Source organism: Staurois parvus, unplaced genomic scaffold, assembly GCF_062004578.1.
Source record: "Staurois parvus isolate SC_StPar_1 unplaced genomic scaffold, SC_StPar_1.0 ptg000564l, whole genome shotgun sequence".
NCBI lineage: Eukaryota > Metazoa > Chordata > Amphibia > Anura > Ranidae > Staurois > Staurois parvus.
Genome location: NW_028318360.1, coordinates 7,948,575 through 7,973,871, shown reverse-complemented (window position 1 = coordinate 7,973,871; position 25,297 = coordinate 7,948,575). Strand labels below are relative to the sequence as shown.

At 42.0% G+C, this 25,297-nt stretch overlaps 1 protein-coding gene across 1 annotated transcript in view; it reads right to left on the bottom strand.

Annotated features, from left to right (window-relative positions):
- The window catches only part of ABLIM2 (actin binding LIM protein family member 2), a 298,016-nt gene that overhangs the window by 173,117 nt on the left and 99,602 nt on the right, over nt 1–25,297 (bottom strand). Inside the window, exon 2 of the mRNA XM_089691577.1 lies at nt 13,005–13,148. Within this exon, the coding sequence (XP_089547703.1) occupies nt 13,005–13,148 (144 nt within the window). The remainder of the gene's footprint in view (nt 1–13,004; nt 13,149–25,297) is intronic.

Sequence of the window (25,297 nt, the reverse complement as noted above, 5' to 3'; positions counted from 1 at the left end):
TATATTATGAGTACCCCTCTCAGTTATTGCCGAGACATGGCATATACATGATGTTGTGGGGTCTATTAACAGTATATGAATCTGCATTGATTTCCTTATATGTTACAGGGTTAGGGTATATTCTGTAAGTGATTTTATATATGTACCTGTTCAATAAAGCGTTGAATTTTATGATTTATCATTGTAGTGCCTATAAAGTCCATGATTTGCGTCCAGTCTCCATTTAACCTCTGCTTTCCTATTAAAAACTAACCACACTACGCATGGAAGCACTGTGTGGTCAGCTTTCTAGCTGTGCTCTGGTCTCCTCCAATGATCAGACTTGTGCTGGCAACCTCCCCCGTACAGCCATTCCCTGGGAAGACCAGAGTGCTGTTTCTCCTCCACCAGCTCTCTGAGCTCCTTATGCAGTTGTACAGAGGGTATGGGTATGTGATCACTCATAAAAAGGGGGGAAAAGGTGTTTATAATGTTTTTTATATCTATACATGATTGTTTTGCCTTTCATTTTCTACTTTAAACTGAATGAGTTATTGTAGGAAGTGAGTGCTTACATATAATTTAAATGTGCGTCAAGATTTCTTCCCCAGAGTTCCATTCGAAAACAGAATGTGTACAGCTAACAAATAACTATGGGTGGTTGAGAGGTCAGCTAATTTTCATAATAGTTATCATCCCTGTTTCAGAATCTGAGAAAATACAGTTAATGTATTCATTATTAACAGCTCTACCATTAGAAACAATGGCAAAGTTATTGTTTAGGATGGACTTCTTCTTCAAAGATATTTAGATTTTGTCTCTCATCATGGAGGAATACAAATGAAAAAAAAAGTATTGAAAATGATTTTAGCTGGAAAATATTACATGCAAAGAGATGGTTTTCAGCTGCTTAGAAAGTGACCTGAATCTCCCACACAGGTCGAGTCTGAATTTATAAATTAGTTTCCAGACAGAGTCTGACCCACCCCGATATTTGTGAATTCTGGACAATGATCAGAATGATAATGCAAAATAATCTGAAATTCCCTTTCACTGGGAATGGAACTATTATATACACTAGATCTACCTAACAGCAAAATATTTTGTATCCAAAGTGATACCGCATGTTTCCAACATCAAGGCAAGAAACATTTACCTTGGCTCAGTGGTTAGCACTGTTTCCATGCTGAAATCCTAGTCTTGATTCTCCACACAGGCCAATCTGCTAAGGATTTCATTACAAAAACAAAGAAAAGCTATAGTGTATGTTCATATGGTCATAGGAGGATCATGCAATTGTAAGCTCCTGGGACTTCAGGGAACGTGTACACTGTTCTTTGTACCCAGCTGCTGGAATTACTGAAATTGACGTTATTTATACACCGATCATCCAAAACTTTATGACCACCCACCTAATACTGAGTAGGTCCCCCTTTTGCTGCCAAGACAGCCCAAACCCATTGAGGCATGGATGCCACTAGACCTCTGAAGGTATGCTGTGGTATCTGGCACCAAGCCGTCAGTAGCAGATCCTTTATGTCCTACAGATTCTGTGGGAACTCCTTGGATTGTTTTCTAGCACATCCCACAGATCCTCGATTGGATTGAGATCTGGAGAATTTGGAGGCCAAGTCACCACCTCTAACTCGTTGTGTTCCTCAAACCACTTTTGCAGTGTGGCAAGGCGCAGTATCCTGTGGAAAGAGGCCACTGCTATTGGAAGACACTGTTTCTATGAAGGGGTGTACTTGGTCAGAAGCAATGTTTAGGTAGGTGGTATGTGTCAAGTAACGTCCACATGAATCGCAGGACCCAAGACTTCCCAGAAGAACATTGCCCAAAGCATCCCACTTTCTCTGCTGGCTTCCCTTGTTACCATACTGCATCTCGATGCCATCTCTTCCCCAGGTAAGCGATGCACACGCACCCGGCCATCCACATGATGTCAAAGAAAACATTCATCAGACTAGGCCACCTTCTTCCACTGCTTTGCTGCCACACGCCCATTGTAGCCCCAGCCCCATACACAACAAACTGCAATGCCCTTTTTTTCTGCTTTCAACACATCAACTTCATGGACAATGTTTACTTGCTGCCTAATATATCTCGCCAACTTTCAGATGCAGCTGTAATGAGATAATCAATGTTATTCGCTATACCTGTCAGTGGTCATATTAGTTGTGGTTGATCACTGTATGTATATATATATATATATATATATATATATATATATATATAAAAAGACATTTTTGGATTGGGACCTTTCTTACAGCATTCAAGAAGACCTCAAGAAAAACACATTTGTAAAAGATACAAAATGTATTTAAAAATCCATTAAAAATCTGACATGTATCACACCACACTGGTTCCAGGCAGGCACTGTAAATCCTTGCTTGTTCTGTACAGTATATATCTCTGAGGTCCAAATATATATGTAAAGATAAATGCAGAAACGGAGCACACTTGACAAAGTAATAGCTTGCATACATCACAAATTTGAAAGTATCCAAATATCCATATAAAGTACTGTGCAATGGTTTCAGGCAGGTGTGAAGAAATGCTGTAAAGTAAGAATGGTTTTAAAATATATATTTTAATTGTTTATTTTTTGTCAATTTATAAAATGCAAAATGAGCGAACAGAAGAAAAACCTAAATCTACTCAGTGTTTGGTGTGACTACTCTTTGGCTTCAAACACTGATGGACATCTTCTGATGTTGAAAGGAAGTAAGGCTGATGTCTTTCATCTGCTACAGTGCCTTGAAAAAGTATTCATACCCCTTGACATTTTCCACATTTTGTCATGTTACAACCAAAAACGTAAATGTAGTTTATTGGGATTTTATGTGATAGACCAACACAAAGTGGCGCATAATTGTGAAGTGCAAGGAAAATGATAAATGGTTTTCAAAATTTTTTACAAATAAATATCTGAAAAGTGTGGCGTGCATTTGTATTCAGACCCCTGAGCCCCCCTCAGCCCCCCTGAGTCAATACTTTGTAGAACCATCAACTACAGCTACAAGTCTTTTATGTACCACCTTGTGTTGGTCTATCACATAAAATCCCAATAAAATACATTTACATTTTTGGTTGTAACATGACAAAATGTGTAAAATTTCAAGGGGTATGAATACTTTTTCAAGGCACTGTACCTAGAAGAATTGATGCTGTTTTGAAAGCAAAGGGTGGTCACACCAAGGTGTCCTTTTATGAAACAGAGATCAGCGGCGATCCTGAGGATCGTTGCTGATCTCCGATCATTAGTGGTTTAGGAAACAGAGATGATCAGAGGAGAACATGTTCTCCACTGATCATCTCAGCACACAGACGGCCAGTGTATGAAGGAGCGATGTCAGCCCTTCCCTGGAGATCTGTGTTCTCCATCCAGATTCTCCAGCCCAGAGGTGGAGAATCAGGGGAACCGCAAACAAAGCAGCGATAATTTACCACTGCTTAGTAAACGGTGTTTGACTGATCTCTTACTGTAATCTTACAAGAATATAGTAACAGCAGCTGTTTTCTAGCATTCAAAGCGTTTGTAGAACGCTTCTCTCCTCATTCGGAGAAGTGATCTTCACCGCTTCATAAAACGGCATTCAGAGAACTCTCTCCTCTGAGAATGCCGGAGAACTGAGCAGCGGTCATTTACAGCTGCATGATAAAAGGACACCCAAATACTGATTTGATTTGGAATTTTCTTCTGTTAATTTCCTTTCTTTTTTTCTACTCATATTGTTAGTTGATAAAAATAAACTATTAATATTTCTATTTCTGAGACATTTCTTAATTTACAGCATTTTTTCACACTTGCCTATAACTTTGGCACAGTACTGAATATTATTTTATCAGATCCCATTTCACATAATTTACAAATACTCAAAAGAGTCGTAGTGGTTAGAAAATGAATCATCATATTGGTTTCTAGAGGAAACCATTATTATCCCTATTCATTTTCTAATCAGTAAAACTCTTGTGAGTATTTATAATTATCTGAACTGGTATTTACATAGTTACATAGTGAATCTAGTTGAAAAAGACATCTAGTTCAACCAACAGAGAAAACACACACACCCACACATTAGAAAACTATCCAATACCCATAAATGATCCAGAAGAAGGCAAAACAACTCAATAAAGAATAATCCAATTTGCTCCAGTGCGGGAAAAAACTCCTTCCTGATCCCCCGAGAGGCAATCGGATATTTCCTGGATCAACTTTACCTATAAATATTAGTATCCAGTTATATTCTGTGCATTTAGGAAGGAATCCAGGCCTTTAACCACTTGCCTACCAGGCATTTTTACCCCCTTCCTGTCCAGGCCAATTTTCAGCTTTCAGAGCTGTCGCACTTTGATTGACAATTACACGGTCATGCAACATTGTAACCATATTAAATTTTTATGATTTTTTCACACAAATAGAGCTTTCTTTTGGTGGTAATCGCCACTGGGTGTTTTATTTTTTGTGCTATAAACATAAAAAGAGCAAAATATTAAAAATAAAATGTTTTTCTTTGTTTCTATTATAACATTTGGCAAACAGGTAATTTTTCTCGTTCACTGATGTGCGTTGATGAGGCTGCACTGATAGGCAGCACTGAGGGGCACTGATAGGCAGCACTGAGGGGCACTGATGAAGTGGCATGGATAGGCAGCAGTGATGAGCACTGATCGGCTGCACTGACGAGGTGGTACTGATGAGGTGACACTGGTGGGCATTGATGAGGAGGCACTGATTATGCTGCACTGATAGGCGGCACTGATGGGCACTGATAGGTGGCACCGATAAGGGACACTGACGGGCGGCACTGATGGGTGGCACTGCTAGACACTGATGGGAGGCACTGCTGGGGGGCACTGGTGAGTGGCACTGCTGGTCACTGGTGTGCAGCACTGCAGGGCACTGACTGACAGCCCTGACTGGCTGCACTGACTGATGGCACTGACAGGCGGCACTGATGGGTGTCACTGCTGGGGGCACTGATGGGTGGCACTGGCGGGTGGCACTGCTGGGCACTGGTGAGTGGCACTGCTGGGCAGCACTGCAGGGCACAGATCATCAGTGCCCTGATGATCAGTGCTGATCTCCTCTGACAGTTGCCGGTTATCAGCAGTACTTTCCTCACGCTGTGACAGGACACAGTGATCATGTAGTTCACCAGGTGAGCGCCTCTGGGGGCTCGCGAGAAGGCGTCATATGACACCCTCCCACAACTCGGTAACCGTACTGTAGCCGTCATTCGGCAATAACGCGGTTACTAAGTGGTTAAACAATCTACTGAGCTGGCCAGAACTGGCTCTTGAGGGAAGCTATTCCACATTTTCACAGCTATTACTGTGAAGAAGCCTTTTCATATTTGGAGAGTAAACCACTTTTCCTCTAAAATTTGAGGAAAAGTATATGGATATTTGGATACTGTTGCTCTCAGTATATAGAGTGGCCACCAGGTTTTATGAGCATTGTCAGCTGTTGCAGAAAGTTAAACATGAAAGTATAAAACATAGAAAAGCATGATTGTCAGATAGTTTCTCACATTGTAAGAGACCTATGGCTTTCTCACTAATAATTTCCAAAGTGGTCTTCAGAGACTATCAGTACAGATTGGTGACATATGGGAGCAGAATAGGTTTCCTGCTGTATAAACTCCCATGATGATTAGCAGGTCTCTGTAGTGTCAAATCTAAGATCCGCCTAAGCTCACTCACAGGAGATATACTTAAACATAGGATTTAGTCTTTTCAAGCCATTAATATAAATTGCAATTTTTCAACTCTGTTTAGCAAGCTTCTATGAAACCCTAGCTGCATCATCCGATGTGTTGGAAAGGTCAGGACAGGTGGATCGTTCTGGTTCCTAACAGATGGATCCTGTTTTGCAGCAAATAAGTAACCTGTTTCTGCACATCCAGTTCCCTTGGCTTTCAGCTTATGGAACGGTTCAGTCATAACTACCTAGTCTGTAAAGACTCCCTTTATGTAAAAAAGGCAGCGTCTGCAGATAAGAAAATACATTCGGCTAACTATCATAAACCTGTCCAGCATGCGGTACAATTAGCCAAATGCAAATGAAAAAGCCTGTACTATACTGTACTACAATGCACATCACTTTCATTTGCTTGTTAGACTAAATTTGCTTAACCAGATGCAGCAGTGATAATTTACTACATTCAGGGCAAACACAGGCCCACAGAGAGAGAAGACTGCCTCTTTAAAGTGGAACTCCACCATACTGTAGACCAGGGGTACTGAATTAAAATTCAAGGAGGTCCCGTCACGAAAATTTTATTCTGGCCGAGGTCCGAATAGGGTGTGCCCATCAGCGTGCCCCCGTACATTAGGTGCCGCCATCAGAGTGCAACTTGTCATCATGTATTCTCATCACATCAGGTGAGCCCATCAGAGTGCTACTTTACATCAGTTGTCCCTATCAGAGTGCCCTTTTACATCAGGTATCCCTATCACAGTGCCACCTTACATCAGGTATTCCCGTCAGAGTGCCCACTTACACTCAAAGTACCCCTTTGTATCCAGGGGCGGACTGACAACTCATGGGGCCCCCGGGCAATAGGGGATCACGGGGCCCCTGTGTCCTTGCCCAAACTCAAAAAAGCCTATGAAAAAGGTACCAGGGGCATCTCATGGGGCCCCCTACTGACCCCCCGGGCAATAGGGGATCATGGGGCCCCTGTGTCCTTGCCCAAACTCAAAAAAGCCTATGAAAAAGGTACCAGGGGCATCTCATGGGGCCCCCTACTGACCCCCTGGGCAATAGGGGATCATGGGGCCCCTGTGTCCTTGCCCAAACTAAAAAAAGCCTATGAAAAAGGTACCAGGGGCATCTCATGGGGCCCCCTACTGGCCCTGGGACCTCGGGCAGTGCCCGAGTTTCCAAATGGTCAGTCCGCCCCTGTTTGTATCATATGTCCCCATTAGAGTGCCCCTTTACATCATATTCCCCATCAGAGTGCCCCTTACCTTCACATGTGCTCATCAGAGTGCTCCTTTACATCATATTCCCCATCAGAGTGCCCCTTACCTTCACATGTGCCCATCAGAGTGCTCCTTTACATCATATTCCCCATCAGAGTGCCCCTTACCTTCACATGTGCCCATCAGAGTGCTCCTGTCCACAGTATGTGTACATTTGTGCCCCCTTAACATAAAATATGCTCATCAGAGTGCCCCTTAACATAAAATAAGGGGAATGCTGATGGGCACATGTTATATTAGGAGCACTCTGATGGGCACATGTTATATTAAGGGGCACTCTGATGGGCACATGTTATATTAAGGGGCACTCTGATGGGCACATTCATATTAAGGGGCACTCTGATGGATACATTCTATGTTGTGCCCATCAGAGTGCCCCTTAACATTCAGTGTGCCCATCAGAGTGCCCCTATAAGACCACACCCTACTTTGAGGCAAGACAGAAGCTGTGCCGGGATCCTTGCTGGACACTTGTGTGCAGGCAGGGAGCGGGAGCCGAATAGACAGTGAGCTGAAAGGGGCGGGGTGCACACGCGATGTCGTGTTGCCGTGACGACCACCCTGCTCAGCGGCGGATCTGTTATTGTGGGCTGGCGGTCCAGACGGCAGCACTGCTAGGGCCGTTCGCTGACCACGGTCCGTCATTTAGTGACTGCTTCTGTATACCAAGAACGCCCCCTGGACACCCACCTATGGCCACAGCTTATTTTACTAAATTTACTAAAGACTTCTGAAAAGTACATAAATACTGGGTTCACTTTTTGGTTCCTTAGATAAATTAAGCCAGATTCTAAAAGAAGGATCATGAAAATGGTTGCCTACATGTGACATGCACAAACCACCCTGGGATTTTGCTTTCCTGCACACCTTTTAAAATACAGCAAATGAAGTAGGGATGTGGACAGGGGTGGACTGACAACTCATGGGCCCCCGGGCAATAGGGGATCATGGGGCCCCTGTGTCCTTGCCCAAACTCAAAAAAGCCTATGAAAAAGGTACCAGGGGCATCTCATGGGGCCCCCTACTGACTCCGGGCCCTCGGGCAGTGCCCGAGTTTCCAAATGGTCAGTCCGCTCCTGGATGTGGATGAGCAACAAGCAAGCAAGACTTTCCACCTTGAAGAACTATACCCTTCTCTGATCTTTTCGGCAGGGCAAGGTTGTTTATCAAGAGAGTTGAGGGTGAGGACTGGCAGTGGTACAATATGCAGTACACCTCCATAAATTAGCACATTATACTTTAAGGACCTGAGTTCAGCGGTCAGTCCAGAGATGGCAGAATCCTTGCCTTCTAAGATTAACTCAGTGCACACAAAAATTAAAACAAATTCCAGTTATGTATAATTAAATCTATATAAAATTAGTACCAGTGAGCCTGAATTCACATATATGCAAGCCAGGATGTGGTGCAATTTTGATGTCCGCTACATGCAGTGCAGGTGCGGTTCTGTTGCGATATGTTAAAGTGTATCAGTCTGGAAATCATGACCGCACCGCACTGAAAATCGCACAGGACCCTTTTTAAAATCGCACTGCGGCTGGCCCACATGTATGTGAACGGGCTCTGCAGTAAAATATTTGATTTTAATTGTCATGCGAATCTGTGCATTTCAAATCACATCACAATTTGCATATATGTGAACCGAGGCTGAAGAGCTCCCCTAACTCTGAATATCAAAAAATGTCCATATGTACATAAAAAGTAGTGCAAACAGACATTACTATGCAAATTTAATTAAGTAAATATAAAATATGTGATAGAGTGCCATATACCATATTCATGAGATACACAAGCAAAAAGGAGTCCCATACACAGTCCAATTTATCCATGAATAATATTCCCAAGAAAATCTCCAGTGTTCATCAATCATAAACTCTTTCAAGCACCAAATGTGCCCACCACTATTCACAGTGTCGGTGTCTCCTCTCCTTATAGCATGGACCACATTGCTGCAATGGAGATCAAAAAGTTCTTTGAGTCCTCATGCACACCGGGCGTTTTTACAGTGGCTGTTTTGGACTTTTGCGATTTTTTTTCTACAGCCAGTAAACTCCCCACCATCCTATGCGTCCATAAACAGACTATAATCAACGTTCTTTGGCTGGAAAAAAAACCCAGAACCAGTGGTTTTCTAGAGGAGTTTTTAGCTGTAAAAACGCTCTAATATTTAAAAATGCGTCAAAACACGGTAAAACACAGCAATCCGGCGTTTCTGGACGTTATTTTGAGCAAAAAATTTTTTTTCATGTTGTCAAAAAAATTTTAAAAATCGCAAACGTGAAAAAACGCAGCAAAAACTCACATTTTTAACGTGACTTTAAACAACTAATGTTACCAGAGTTATTAAAACGCCCCGTGTGCATGGAGCCTAAGCCCTCATACACACTTGACATTTTTACAGCGGCTGTTTTTGGTGTATGAGGTTTTTTCCTACAGTCAATAAACTCCCCAGCATGTTATCCTATGTGTCCATGCACACATAGACTGTAATCAGCGTTTTTGGCTGGGACGTTTTTTGGCTGGAAAAAAAAAACAAAATTAGTGGGTTTCTAGAGGGGTTTTTCAGCTGTAAAAATGCTCAAGCACTGAAAAACGTGGCAAAATGCTGCAAACTGGCGGTTTTGAATTTTTTTTTACCAAAAAACCCATTTTTTTAAAAAAGAAAAATGCTAAAAAGACGCAAACGTGGAAAAACACAGGAAAACACAGCTTAGCGCTAATACAAAACCGCTAAAAAAGGTGAAAAACTCACATTTTTAACACGACTTTCCACAACGAACGTTACCAGCGTAATCAAAAAGTCCAGAGTGCATGAGGGCTAAATGTAAACCATAGACAGCCAACATGCAGTTTCCAAATTCCATTCTCCAGTCCTCAGTATGCAGCAAACATGGAAATCACAAGAAGGAATCTCATAGTGTAAACTGCTTTATTAAGTGTTCTTGCATGGCGACCACTTACTGTTATCTCACATATATATTCTTATTAATATAGCCAAATTTACCACCCTAACTCCTCCCACAGTTTTTACACTACATAGACAGTAATATACCGAAACGTGCGAATTGTTCCCGATTGGTGTGCTATTACTTTGTGGAACGTTTCGCCGAATGGTTCACGTTTTTGTGGTGAAATTGGTCCCATAGGAATGAATGGCGGAATGTTCAAAACTAGAGTGGGAGCTGACAAAAGCTAGAGTGTGAGCTGAAAAATCAGGACATGATTTCTAAACTGCCATCACTCCCTCATTTTCAAGCCCACCTACACAAATCTTATATCAAAACGTTCAGCTATCCCTGCTGCCACTAAAAATGTCCACGGCTAAACCATAGTCCTGATAGTTTTCACAATACAACCATTTGTTTGCAACACACGCCGCCCATTGACATTCATTGAAACTCCACTCTAGCCACCTCAAATTTGAAGGGCAATTTCTAAACTGCGACTGTGCCTTCATTTTTCATATTGCAGAGACATACTATGCATCAAAATGTAGGTCTGGGTCTTGTGATTCTCACAATATAAAGCTCTTCGGTGTAAAATGTATAATTTTTAAACTACAACCGTTTGAAGATGGCAACCGCCAGTGAAGTGAGCAAGTTGGAGCAGTTTGTTTTTAACCGCTCTTCTCTGCCCTTGCTGTAGAATGAGTTGCCATAGGAACCCAGGTGTGTGAGCAGGCAGCAGAGTGACAAAAGCTAGAGTGTGAGCTGAAAAATAAAAGCTGAAATGCATTTCTCACTCTATCAAGCTTGCCATGTGCACTTTTTAAATTTGATCAATCAATTGGTTAGTGTAATGTTTACTATCTTTACTCACTCCAAATACTCCACACAGTTACTCTGCCCACTTCATAAAGTTACTCTGCCCAGTCCAATCTTTTCACAGTTACTCCAACCACACAACAGTTACTCAAGCAACTCCACCCAGTTACTCTGCCCACTCCAGTTGTAGACTACTGGTGGAGGCAAGACCACTTCACACAAATTTCCCCAGAAATTGTAGCTTTTCTAGTTTTTATTAAAGTGTTAGTAAACACCGCTGGTACACTTACAGGTAAACTTACTTGTGTAAGGCTTACCTGTAGATACAAGTAATATCTCCTAAACATGCACTGTATAGGAGATATTCTCTGCTACTGCTGCTGGTGACGCATGCGCTCTGAATACTCATGCCGTCCCTTCAAAACTCTGTGCCGTGGCTCAGTGTGGGAGAGATGTCAACGGCCAGAACCTGTAAGGCAGCCCGGATGAAGATGCAAAACCTGTCAGCAGTGGCAGCGTGCCGCCGGAAGGTCTAGTTTTAATTTAAGTCTTCCATAATGTGCTAATATGTGATATATATACTAGCATAGTATGCTGTTACCTTGCAGGGGGAATTTTTTTCTTTTGAACATTTACTGCAGCTTTAAAAACGATAAAAATTGCACAAAATGATGTACCATATAGCATACGTAGCAAGACACAGTGGAGATCTCACAGCATCAGAACCAACATCGGCAAGATGGCACCCAGTCCCACCCCAGCGTGATGACGTCATACCGCCCGCCTGATGCGTTGTGCCACTTTGGGCTTTCTCATTTGATAATTAAAGTGTTACTAAACCCAGGACCCTGCATTAACTATATCTGGTCTCCCTGGACCCTGCATTCACTATATCTGGTCTCCCCGGACCCTGCATTCACTATATCTGGTCTCCCCGGACCCTGCATTCACTATATCTGGTCTCCCCGGACCCTGCATTCATTATATCTGGTCTCCCAGGACCCTGCATTCATTATATGTGGTCTCCCCAGACCCTGCAATCACTATATCTGGTCTCCCCGGACCCTGCATTCACTATATCTGGTCTCCCTGGACCCTGCATTCATTATATCTGGTCTCCCCGGACCCTGCATTCACTATATCTGGTCTCCCCGGACCCTGCATTCACTATATCTGGTCTCCCAGGACCCTGCATTCACTATATCTGGTCTCCCCGGACCCTGCATTCATTATATCTGGTCTCCCCGGACCCTGCATTCACTATATCTGGCCTCTCACAGTACATACAACATGGAAATGCAATTATTTTAGTAAATATAAACTGCTAAATACCTTTTCTCATCAGCAGTATATAGCAGTCTTGAGACTTCCGCAGAGCACTGGTTAAAGCTTGTAGGAGGAGTTTTCTTTCTGCTCTAGGAGGATGCAAAACCCCTGACCCTCTGTCTGGACAGTGGTGATTGGCCCTGTGCTGATCACATGAACTCTCCCAAGAAAAAAAAAACCCTCTCTAGCAATACACACTAAACTGAGCATGTGCATGTGGCTACTTGTTCAGTCTGTCTTATCAGGTAGACATTTAAAGAGGAGGAGGGGCAGAGAAGACAGGAACAAATTACCTTTTTACACAATGCAGAGGATTAACCCCTTAGGTTCCACAGTGAGTATAACAAGCATGCTTTACTGCATATACAGACTGATTTTACTGTTGTGGGTTTAGTAACACTTTAAATCTAGGACTAGCCTAAGTCCCTGAGTCTGTCTTAATGTTGGTTTTTACTGATCATTGCACAGAGACACTCCAGACTGGAAGAGGGATGTCATCACTCTTAAGCTGACCATAGATGGATCAAAATTCGGCTGGTTAAGCAGGCACCGGCCAAATTTCAATCCATCCGTGGGCAGGCTAACTGTACAAAAGTCAATCTCTTGGTCAACTTTTGTCCAATCAGGCTGATGGATTTTTTCACTCGATCAGTGCCGCTGGAAGCCCTGATTTATGTTATTTATTACAGGTACTTACAGTATATAGTGCTCTCAATATAAACCGATCTTTACATATAAATTGTACATTCACATCAGTCCATCTCCTCACTTACTCTATCCAAAATGGAAAAAAAAAGTTTTGCCTTTAGTTCTACTATAACTGTAGATGGAGCAAATAAGTTATATTAGCAGTATACAAAAGGATTCTTTACAGTAAGGGTAGTTATGCTGAGAAAAAAAACAATGAATATGTATGAATAGATATGAATATAATGGGCTTACCTTTACATTTGAAGCATTTGATGTGGAAATACTTATTCTGCACTCTCAGCACTTCCCCTTTACAGGCGATTTCGCAGTTGCTGCAGAGGATTGCATTTCCGGCAGGCTTCTCAAGGTGGCTTGGCACAGCCTGATGCTGAGATACTGCTGAAGAGAATAAGGCATATTATTTTACAGTTACACAGTGTTCTACGCACATGACTAAATTCTTCAAATACAACATTATGTCTGGGACAATGTGACTGGGAAATAAAAGAACATGACATTTTAATTAAATGCCTTCAATTACTTAAAAATGTGATGTTTATTAGAAACACTTGACTGCATGCATGCTTCAAAATATTAAAGTGGAAGTTTAGGATACTTTTTTTTTTTTGGGATAAAGCACCATAGACATAGACTACAGCACCACTCATTCACAGAACACGAAGCATTGTGGAACTTTAGTAAAACGAGTTCTATAAATGGGGAAGAGAGACAGAAGGATTGCAGCATTTCTGTGTAGCAGAGGCTACAGTTAAGGATCCATATAAACACTCCACGAAAAAATGCTGCCCTTAATGCACTCATGTTATCCAAGCCCTGGAGGAGGGGTGGAACGTATCGACGATTTTCCGGTTCCAGTGGATGCGTAGTGACGTCACGTCCGGTGAGTGGCGCGCACGCTGGTTTGCGGTGCTCCGGAGTGACTTCCTGATTTCCTTTACCGCCCTAGCAGTCTAATTATGTCAGTATTTCTGTGCTCAAAGCGGTAAATTTTTTTGCATGGAAATATGTTGTTTTTTTATTGTAGGCCTGTAATTCTTAGGAATAACTCACTGAAATCTGTCCGAACAAGAGTCTAGTAAACATCCCGGGTATGATAAAATTTGAAACACGAAATCATAAATTATAATTTAATAAATAATCATAAAAATAATCATATAATAATAATAAATGTAATTCAATAATATAAGCAAACCAAAAACACTGAAATTTGAAATACAGAGCCAAGTTCGCACATCACTGAGCAAAGTCGCAAAATCATTTTCAGTGTCTGATGACGAATTTCCCCACGAATCATTATCACTCAATTCTGCAAGTGGTTCTAATTTACTATCGCTGTTCTCTAGCTGGTGTAAAACTGCTTTTGACCTAAAGGGATGCTTTTTGGACACCATGGACATTTCTCAGTTTCCAGGCAGAAAGAACAGTAACAATGCAGGCAGGGCACAGGACAAAGCACTCGGGACAAAATGTATGTGAAATGGTTTGATACAGTAATGTTATACTATATGATTTTAGTGTATTGAGTGAATGTCACTTTTAAAATTTTTGAATTTCCCGCCTGTTCCGTCCCCCGTATGTCCCGACGCTCGCAGGGAATGGAACCCGGAAGAAGGATGCCGGCTTCGGCCGGAGGAGATGGCCGGGGACACTGCAGGGGGGACATCGCAGGAGCGCAGGACAAGGTAAGTGCTGGAGGGAATCCCAGAGCAACGCTGCAGGGTAAGCCTGAGTGTAGCTTCGGGTTACCGCTTTTGGTATTGAAAGTTTACCCCGAGCTACACTCGGGAATACCGCCAGGGGGGTTAAGGGGAGATTGTAATTTCATATTACCTACTGCAAGTCCACTTCTGCAAAGGAGGAATTTATATGGATTTATGTCATAAGTATGAGGCTCTCAGCTTATTATAGAAGCGTGAACACAATTTATATCATGTGAGTGCATTAAGGGCAGCATTGTTTAGGAATAAAGAGTTTTATACAGTATTGCATTATTTGTGTTCTTTATTTGTTTTTCATTGCCATCTAAACGTGGGATTTGTTTTTGGAGGATATCAAGTGCAGATGTATCTGGGGAGGATACACCCCGTCTTTAGAGCTTGTTTGACTCTTTATCCATACCAGCAAAGAGTCCACTCCATCTGGTGAGTGGGGATTGGATTGTCAATCACGGATGGTGTGAGCACTTTTTTTGTTGAGCACTATTTCTGGGATAGGAGCACATTCTTATATTTGGGACTTTTGTTTGGACTTTTTACACATTAATATTTTTGCGCTGTGGAGTGTTTAACCATTTCCATACCGGCACTTTTACCCCCTTCCCTCCCAGGCCATTTTTCAGGTTTCAGCGCTCTCACACTTTGAATGACAATTGCGCGGTCATATAACATTGTACCCAAACTAATATTTTATCATTTTCTTCACACAAATAGAGCTTTCTTTTGGTGGTATTTAATCACCACCGGGGATTTTATTTTTTGCTAAATTAACAAAAAAAGACCAAAAATTAAAAAAAAAACATGTTTTTCTTTGTTTCTGTTATAAAAGTTTGCAAATAAATAATTGTTCTTCATAAATTTAGGCCAAGATGTATTCTGCTACATGTCTTTGGTGAAAATAACCCAAATTAGGATGTATTTTTTAGTTTTTAGGAAAGTTATAGAGTTCTCAAACTATGGTATAGATCTGAAAATTGATCAATCCTGAAGTACTGACAGCCAATCTAATTTCTTGAGGTCCAAGAATGTCAGAACAGTACAGATATCCCCCAAATTACCCCTTTTTGCAAAGTAGACAGTCCGACGTACTTCATAAGAGGCATGGCGAGTTTTTTGAAGTTGTATTTTTTTGTCATAATTTTTCGGAAAATGAAAAAACAAAAAAAATTATTTTCACAATTGTTTTTTTACATACTGTCACCAGTGCAGTACAGCGTCATCATATAACTGGCATGGCGGTGATCAGGGACACTGACTGGTGACAGTATGAAAAAATAAATAAATTATTTTTATATTTTTATACTTTTTTTTAATATTTTAAATTTTTATTAAATTTTTTTTCTATTTGCTAAGATTTTTTTTTCATATTTCACTGTAACATTGTACTACTTTGAAGAAGTGATCAGTATTTTTTTTTTTACACAATTTGCTTATAGCAAAGAATTACTTTGCTATAAGCAAGCATTTACCTGAATGACATCGATTCATTCAAGGGTTTTTTTTTTTCGGGCTTAGCTGGGATTTGGCCACAGCTAATCACATGACATGTGCATGTGATCGCTGTGCCCATTCACAGCTAGACACTAGTATACAATGAATGGCATGAATGAAGCCATCCATTGTATACAACTGTCATGTGACCTGCTCTGATTGGTCACAGCAGGTCACATGGTACCGGCAACGGGGCCGGTACTCAGATCTGTCATCGGTCGTGTCCGAGGTACACGGCCGGTGACAGATCGCGCCGCTGCGCGGCTCTGCAGGCTGAAGGATTTTGCCGGCCGCCAAACGGCCATTGGCCGGGAGGCTAATGGTTAACGATGGTAATGTTAGCTGTGTAAAGTCATGTTAAAAAACAAGTTTTTCAGCGTTTTGTATTAGCGTTTAGTGGCTTTTTTTGGGTTCGTGTTTTTTAGAGTTTTTTTTACTCCCCCCCAAACATTTTGAAAAAAAAAGGCCAAAAGGCTGGTTTGTCGCGATTTTTCGCGTTTTGCTGTGTTTTTCAGCATTAGAGTGTCTTTACAGCTAAAAAAAAACTCCTCTAGAAACTCACTAGTTCTGGGGTTTTTTCCAGCCAAAAAACGTCCCTGCCAAAAAATTTTGATTACAGTCTATGTGTGCATGGACACATTGGATAACATGCTGGGGGGTTTACTTGCTGTAGAAAAAAAAACATTAAAAGCCAAACACAGCAGCTGTAAAAACATCCCGTGTGCATGAGGACTTACGCTTACATTATTCCAGTTTTTATGCGAAATTCATCAGAGAGCTGTGGTATAGGAGCGTGTCACATTACATGAGTATACCATGGTCCAGGAGACAGCTGCCGTGTTTTTACATATCTGTCACATTTCTCAAGACTGCCAAGTTACAAGAGACAGCTGCCATGCTTCAACAAACCAGAACAGTTCATCAGAAGTTACATCACTGGATAGTGATAGAGAGCTACCAAGCTTTATCAGAACTGTTACATTACATGAGACTGTCATTTTCCAACAGACAACTGCCATGCTTTTTTAGAGATGTCACATTATGGGAGACTGCCAAGGAACAAGAGTCAGCTTTCACAATGAAAAGAAGGATGCATGTAAAAAAAAAAAAGACTCTTGTGTTACAGGGTACCTTGCTTGCTTAATCACTTGCCCTCAGTAAGATTTGCCCCCCCCCTCATGACCAGGCCATTTTTTGCAATATGGTGCTGCATTACTTTAACTGACAATTGCGCAGTCATGCAACGTTGTACATAAATGAAATTTATATCATATTTTTCCCCACAAATAGAGCTTTCTTTGGTGTTTTATGAGCATCTCTGTGGTTTAAATTTTTTGTGCTATAAACAAAAAAACAGACAATTTTGCTGACTTTTTGCTATAAAACATATCCAATAAAAAATAGAAAGATAACATCTCTTCATAAATTTAGGCCAAAATGTATTCTGCTACATGTCTTTGGTAAAAAAAGAAAAACAACCCAATAAGTGTATATAATAATTGGTTTACATGAAAGTTATAGCATCTACAAATGGTGGTTTATATACTGGAATATTTATTTATTTTTTATACTAGTAATGGCGGCGATCAGTGACTTATAGCGGGACTTTGGGACTGCATTCTGACACTGACACTGGGTGTGAATTGACAAACTGCCACTGACATCTCCAGTGATACTAATACAGTGATCAGTGCTAATAAAATGCACGAGATACTGAGCAGGAAGGGGTTAACATCTGGGACAATCAAAGGGTTAACAGTGTGCTGTTTTGTTCTTACCGTGTGCTGTTTTACTAGGGGATGTGCTGCTTTCTATCTCTCTGCTTGGAGAGAGACCTGTGTTGTTTAAACTCAGATCAAACCCCATCAGCATCTCCACCGATCACCAAGTCCCATGAATCGCTCACCGGGACCCGGTGATTGACATCTCCGGGAGCCAACAATTTTTATATATGATTTTGCATAGCAAGGCCGCCCTGTAGCAGTATATCTGCTATAGGGCGGTCCTGAAATACGTAAAGCAGAACTACACTGCACCTGAGCAAAACAAACCAAAAACACTCTTTAATTCCTTTTTAATATGCAAAGAGAACACCCCCCTCCATCCATTCATGTCTCCATGCTTTATTTTGCTGAGAAATTGCTTTAAAAAACACCGCCTAGGATTTCTGGCTGTGGTCATCTTGAGTAAGGGCTGATGATTCATGTATCATTTACTTCGTGGAATCCAGAAATGTTTAAAAAAAAAAAAAGGTTAAAACAAGTATATATGACATACTTTCTGATCTATTTACTAATGCTGGTAGTATAAGGATTAAAAATATTCAATGTTGATTGAGAGGGTGAAGCTCCTCTTTAAAGAGGCTGAGAGATTTATACAAGGGTTTAACCGAACATAAGAATGCAGCTCTGTTAGACAGATAGGTAGAACCCAAGCCCTGAACCCAAACCAGAAAAATTGTACTACAACTTGAATTGTGACCCAATTAAGACTGGTTCCTGAATAGTCAACACAGACCCTGGCTTGCAATACATTCTGTATTAAATAAATGGTTCCAGACTACTGCCTGCCTGCAAGTTTCATTCAGATGGATCCTTCTCTATGTGGTCCATGCACAGCTTGCCCGTTTGCTGGTGGAACGGTGTACTTTGTACTTACACTCACCGGCCACTTTATTAGGTACACCTGTTCAATTGTTTGGTAACACAAATTGCTAATCAGCCAATCACATGGCAGCAACTCAATGCATTTAGGCATCTAGCTGTGGTGAAGACGACTTGCTGAAGTTCAAACCGAGCATCAGAATAGGATAGAAAGGGGATATAAGTGACTTTGAATGTGGCATTGTTGATGGTGCCAGATGGGCTGGTCTGGGTATTTCAAAAACTGCTGTTCTACTGGGATTTTCATGCACAACCATCTCTAGGGTTTACAGAGATGGTAGGGTCAGAATTTGGCATAAACAGCATGAAAGCATGGATCCATCCTGCCGTGTATCAACGGTTCAGGCTGGTGGTGGTGTTGTTCCTAAGACAAATTAGGGTTCACCCTTTGTCTCTTATTCCATATCTTATCTGCCCATAATGCCTCTAAATTATATTTGACTGTTCATTGAAAACTGCCCAGGTTGTCAACTGCTGTTACCAAGATGTCACCCCCTAGCAGGTGACAATGGTTCACACTGTGTGGAGTCCAAGCACCACCTGGTTTTTAGCAGAGATCCTAATGGTGGAGATGGATTTTGCAGTTTGCGGTGGTACAGGAGAGAGCAGATAAGAGCAAAGTCAGGGTCAAGCAAAGGGTCTTGGCAGGAAGCAGAGTGTAGTCCAACAATCCAGGTTGTCAACAAACAAGACAGAAGTCGAAGCAGATGATAAAATGGTCAGGCAATCTGGGTCAGCATCTACAGAAAACAGGCGTCAGTATTATAGCTCTTGTTCTCAGGCAGCTAAATTTAAGAGACACAGCACCAGCCTGTTCAAATACTTACATACCCAATCGGTCACATCCAGTATCATTAGAGCCTGCTGTGCACATTGAAAAACTAGCACTGAATGGCAAGAAGAATCACCAGGAACTTCTGGGCTGTAGCAGTGCAGGTGAAGCTGGAACAAGGCTTGAAATTATGCCTGGACAGAGCTGTAATGAGCAATGACTGAAGAAAACTGGAAACAAGCACTGCCTGGGCAGAGCTGGACAGACCTGTACAGGGGAATGCCAGAAAAAAGTTGGAAATGAGCAATGCCTGGACAGAGCTGTACCAAGAAATGCCTAAGGAAAGCTGGACAAAAGCAATGCCCGAGCAGAGCTGGATAGAGCTGGAAATAATGCCCAAGGAAAGATGCACAAGAGCAATGCCTGGGCAGAGCTGGATAGAGCAGTACTGAAGAATGCCTGGAAAACGCTGGACACAAGCAATGCCTGGCCAGAGCTGTACCAAGAAATGCCTGAGAAAAGCTAGATACGAACAATGCCTGAGCAGAGCTGGACAGAGCTCTACCGAGGAATGTCTGAAGAACACTGGACACAAGCAATGCCTGGCCAGAGCTGTACCAAGAAATGCCTGAGAAAAGCTGGATACGAACAATGCCTGACAGAGCTGGACAGAGCTATACCAAGGAATGTCTGAAGAACGCTGGACACTAGCAATGCCTGGCCAGAGCTGTACCAAGAAATGCCTGAGAAAAGCTGGATACGAACAATGCCCGAGCAGAGCTGGACAGAGCTATACCGAGGAATGTCTGAAGAACGCTGGACACAAGCAATGCCTGGCCAGAGCTGTACCAAGAAATGCCTGAGAAAAGCTGGATACGAACAATGCCTGACAGAGCTGGACAGAGCTATACCAAGGAATGTCTGAAGAACGCTGGACACTAGCAATGCCTGGCCAGAGCTGTACCAAGAAATGTCTGAGAAAAGCTGGATACCAACAATTCGCAGGCAGAGCTGGACAGAGCTGTACCAAGGAATGTCTGAAGAACGCTGGACACAAGCAATGCCTGGCCAGAGCTGTACCGAGATGTGCCTGAGAAAAGCTGGATACAAACAATGCCCAAGCAGAGCTGGACAGAGCTATACCGAGGAATGTCTGAAGAACGCTGGACACAAGCAATGCCTGGCCAGAGCTGTACCAAGAAATGCCTGAGAAAAGCTGGATACGAACAATGCCCGAGCAGAGCTGGACAGAGCTATACCGAGGAATGTCTGAAGAACACTGGACACTAGCAATGCCTGGCCAGAGCTATAATATGCAATGACCAAACAGAGTTGAAAAAGAGCAATGCCTGAATGGAGCTGGACAGGTCTGAAATGAGCAATACCTGAGCGGAGCTGGACAGGGCTGTAATGAGCAATACCTGAGCGGAGCTGGACAGGGCTGTAATGAGCAATACCTGAGCGGAGCTGGACAGGGCTGTAATGAGCAATACCTGAGCGGAGCTGGACAGAGCTTGATAGAGTTGTAACTCAACTCACCAATGGATAGATGTCAAATTTTGAAGCCAATGGGAACAAGTATAAGATTTGGCTCAAATCATTGCATAGCTCATAAAATAAACATATAAATAACAGGATTAGTTTACCTTTATCGTTAATTATTACCATTCCATTTATTATTACTATTATTACTACATTAAATAATGTGCTTATGAAACAACAAACAGCACACAGTATAAGAGGAAGCACTGTAGGGAGTCCTAGGTATTATAGCATTAAATTTTAACTTCATTGAGAAAGGAAAGCCGTCATAAATAATACATGTCACAAGTCCATGGCAGACAAGCTCCAGGAAACAGATTGAAAACATTTCATTAATTCCCCTGTCGAAGGCAGAGAAGCCATTTACTGCTGATCTAAAATAAATCCTTTAGATGAAGTACAATAGTGAATCATTTAGCCTCAGCGTGATCAAGGTGAGCAATTTAGAAATGAATGTGCGTTGAATTAAACCAATGAAAGCATTGTCTGATTAATTTGCAGCTGCTACTGGAGCTCCGTGACTCAGGTCTTAAAGGAACTGATGTATACGTGTGATCAAGCTCTGATGGGAGCAGCCATTACCTGCCACATGCTGATTTCAAGGAATGTGTAAGGTTGAACTACAACCAAAATTTATGGTCACATGATACACCTGGTCTCAAGTCTATTTTCTTCTGGACTGCAGAAAATGAGGGTCTTTCTTCGAATGCTCATGTTGCTGCCCCTGATATGAACATGTCCCATTAAGTCCAATGGAGGGATCCTTAAAGGGTCCTGAAGCATCAGTGGCAGTGGGATCACCATGAAGGGTGCCAATTAGAATGGTCAGCAGTAGGCCTGAACTGCAGCAGATCACCAGTCCAGGGGGAGGGTCACATGACTCAGGTCTGTTAAAAAGGGCTTTAAAGGGTTTATTTTAGATTTGTGAACTGGCAAGACCAGAGTGGTTGGGAGGGATTGGGGAGTTCTGTATTAGACTGGAGATGGCTCTTCGGATAGCTCTAACTAGTTTGTGGTTCATGGGTCAGAGGATTGCTGGAATCAGAGCCTATTCATATAGTATTTTTGATGCTGAATAAACAGGTACGCCATTTTTTGATACAGCACACTTTTTGAGTTTGCTGTTCTATAATTTCTCCATATCTAGTTTAGTAGATCTCCTCTTCTCTATTGGCTGACAAATGCAATTAGCAACATTGGTGAGCCACTGATAACATAATACTAGTTACAGAACATGATGCATGTCTGTTTACATCCACCTGCCCATAGACCTACATGAAGCTTATGATATGGTCTGCCAGAAAAACTGACAAATGAACCTGATCAGAAAGCCCATGTGAAAGGACCCTAACACCCACTCACATTATTTGGTGTTTTTAAAGGACAAGTTTAGTAAAAAAAAATAAAATAAATGCCCATTTTTTTGCAATGAGAAAAATGTTCATTTACTTTTTTTTTATTTTTGTGCCTGGAAAGCATTGAACCAGCAATCAACAGATCACTGGTGCCATGCAGGACTCTTGTAAGTCTGTCAGTGTATCTGTCTGCTCATACCTCGTATGGGAAAGCAGATACACTGTGATAGGAAGAATGAATGAACTACCACAGCACTCAACAGCGCCGTGGTAGTTTATTGAGAACTGCAACATACCTCCCAACTTTTTGAGATGGGAACGCGAAACACCTATTTGCAAATTTATGTAGGCATAGGACACACCCCCTGCCACACCCCCTTAAAGGAGAATTATACATTATTTACTACTGCTATTCCCATATATTAGCTTTTGAAGTTTCCAAATGCAACAATTTAGAAGATGGATGAAAGGTTTAGCACTGGGAAACACTTTTTGAAAGATAAATAATGCATTTATATACAACTATATAGGTCAGACCAAAATGAGAAAGGATAGAGGGACTTTTCCCAAATCAGGAACAGTTGGGAGGTATGCTACAAGCGGGCAGCTGCAAAAGATGTTGGGACTTGTAGTTCATTCATTCACAGAACTCTGAGTGAATGACGTTTCTGTGTGGGTGGAGCCCCACACAGCCGCACTGTTTTCAAAAAGGGACAGCTAGTATGGGGAACTTTCCCCCTACTGCTGCCACAGGGAGAGAGAACAGTAGGTGGCGGCTCCAGCAGTGGGAACATACTACACGTTCCACCCTAAAAACGGTAATGTAACATGTTCCCACAGGTGAACTTATCCTTTAATATCTGCATGGAGTTTAGCTTCAAAGTATACAAACTCCAACAATGAACTATATCTTTTCTATAAGAGCAAAAATTAAATAAATAAATACCTCTTGTTCCTACCAGAAATGTTGTGAGTTGATAAGTTCTTGTATTCTCTGACTGTTGTCAGTTACATTGTTCCCAGTCTTCTCTGTAGACTACAACCCCTCCTTTTCCCTTTCCTCCAGTTTATGGAGAAAAGAAGAGAAAGTGGCACTGGAAGGATCACAAGGTGAAAAAAAGCAAAAATGCCTGAAAAAAAGAACTAATGCAGCCACCACATCATAGGACTAATAAACTGTAAAATATTACATTTCTGCATATATATTTGGACGCTGGCACAATTTTTTTTTTTCAGGTATTTACCAAAACATATTCAAGCTATAGTTACATAATGGATATGGGCTGAAAGTGCACACTCTCAGGTTTAATTTGAGGGTATGTACATCCAAATTGGATGAAGGGTTTAGAAATTACAACTCTTAAGAGTTGCCACCCCCCCCCTTTTCAAGGGACCAAAAGTAATTGGACAATTGAATCAAAAGCTGTTTCATGGCCAGGTGTGGGCTACACCTTCATTATTTCTTCATCAATTAAGCAGGTAAAAGGTCTGGATTTGATTCTAAGGCTACGTTCACACTAGCGTTGTGTGCAGGCGGCAGAGAGGCATTTCGGAAGCGTTTTTACCGCTTCCCAAACGCCTCTGACAATTCTGCATGGTGCTGTTCTAACGGGAGCGTTAGCGTTGCGGCAAAACTGACGCCTCTGGTCGAGTCAGGACGATTTGAAGCCTCCTATTCTAGTCTATGGTGCCACTCCACAAACAGCTGGAGTTTGTGGTGCGGTTGCGGGGCATTTGCGGAGCGGTAACACCATTCAAACGTCATTATAGGCGTTTGTGGGGCGTTTTTAACGCTCGGCAAACACCTAGCAACCGCCGCTAAAACGCGCATGCGGCGTTTGCAGAGCGTTTGCAGAGCGTTAAAAAACGCTCGGCAATTGCCAGACCAACGCTTCCAAACGCTATAGGGGCGTTTGGCAAGCGTTGGTAAAACAGTCAAGTGTGAACAAGCCCTAAGTGTGGTATTTTGCATTTGGAATCTATTGCTGTGAACCTATATCATGCGTTCGAAGGAGCTGTCCATGCAAGCATGCAAGTAAAACAGGACATTGTAAGGCTTCAAAAACAAAACAAATCCATCAGAGAGACAGCAGCAACATTAGGAGTGGTCAAATCAACAGTTTGGTACATTCTGCGGAAAGAAAAACGCACTGGTGAGCTCAGCAACATAAAAATGCATGGACGTCCATGGAAGACAACAGTGATGGATGATCGCAGGATCCTATCTATGGTAAAGAAAAACCCATTCACAACATCCGGACATCCAGGAGGTGGGCATATCATTGTCAAAGTCTACAATCAAGAGAAGAATTCACGGGAGCAAACACAGAAGGTTCACCACAAGGTGCAAACCACTCATAAGTATGAAGAATAGAAAAGCCAGATTAGACTTTGCCAAAAAACATCTAAAAAAGCCAGACCAGTTCTGGAAAAGCATTTTTGGACGGATGAAACAAAGATTAATCTGTACCAGCATGACGGGAAGAAAAAAGTGTGGAGAAGGCTTGGAACAGCTCATGATCCAAGGTAAACAACGTCATCTAAAACATGGTGGAGGCAGTGTGATGGCATGGTCATGCATGGCTTCCAGTGGTACTGGGTCATTGAGTGTTTATTGATGATGTGACAGAAGACAGAAGCAGCCGGATGAGTTCTGCAGTGTTTAGAGATATACTGTCAGTCCAGATTCAGCCAAAATGCAGCAAAGCTGATTGGATAGCGTTTCACAGTACAGATGGACAATGATCCAAAACACACTGCAAAAGCAACCCAGGATCTTTTGAAGGACAAGAAGTGGAATATTCTGCAATAGCCGAGTCAATCACCTGATCTCAGCCCAATTGAGCATGCATTTAACTTTCTGAAGGTAGAAAGACCCACAAAGGACAAATGAAGACAGCTGCAGTCAGATCCTGGCAAAGCATCAGAAAGGAGGAAACCCAGTCTTTGGTAATGTCCATGGGTTCCAGACTTCAGGCAGTCATTG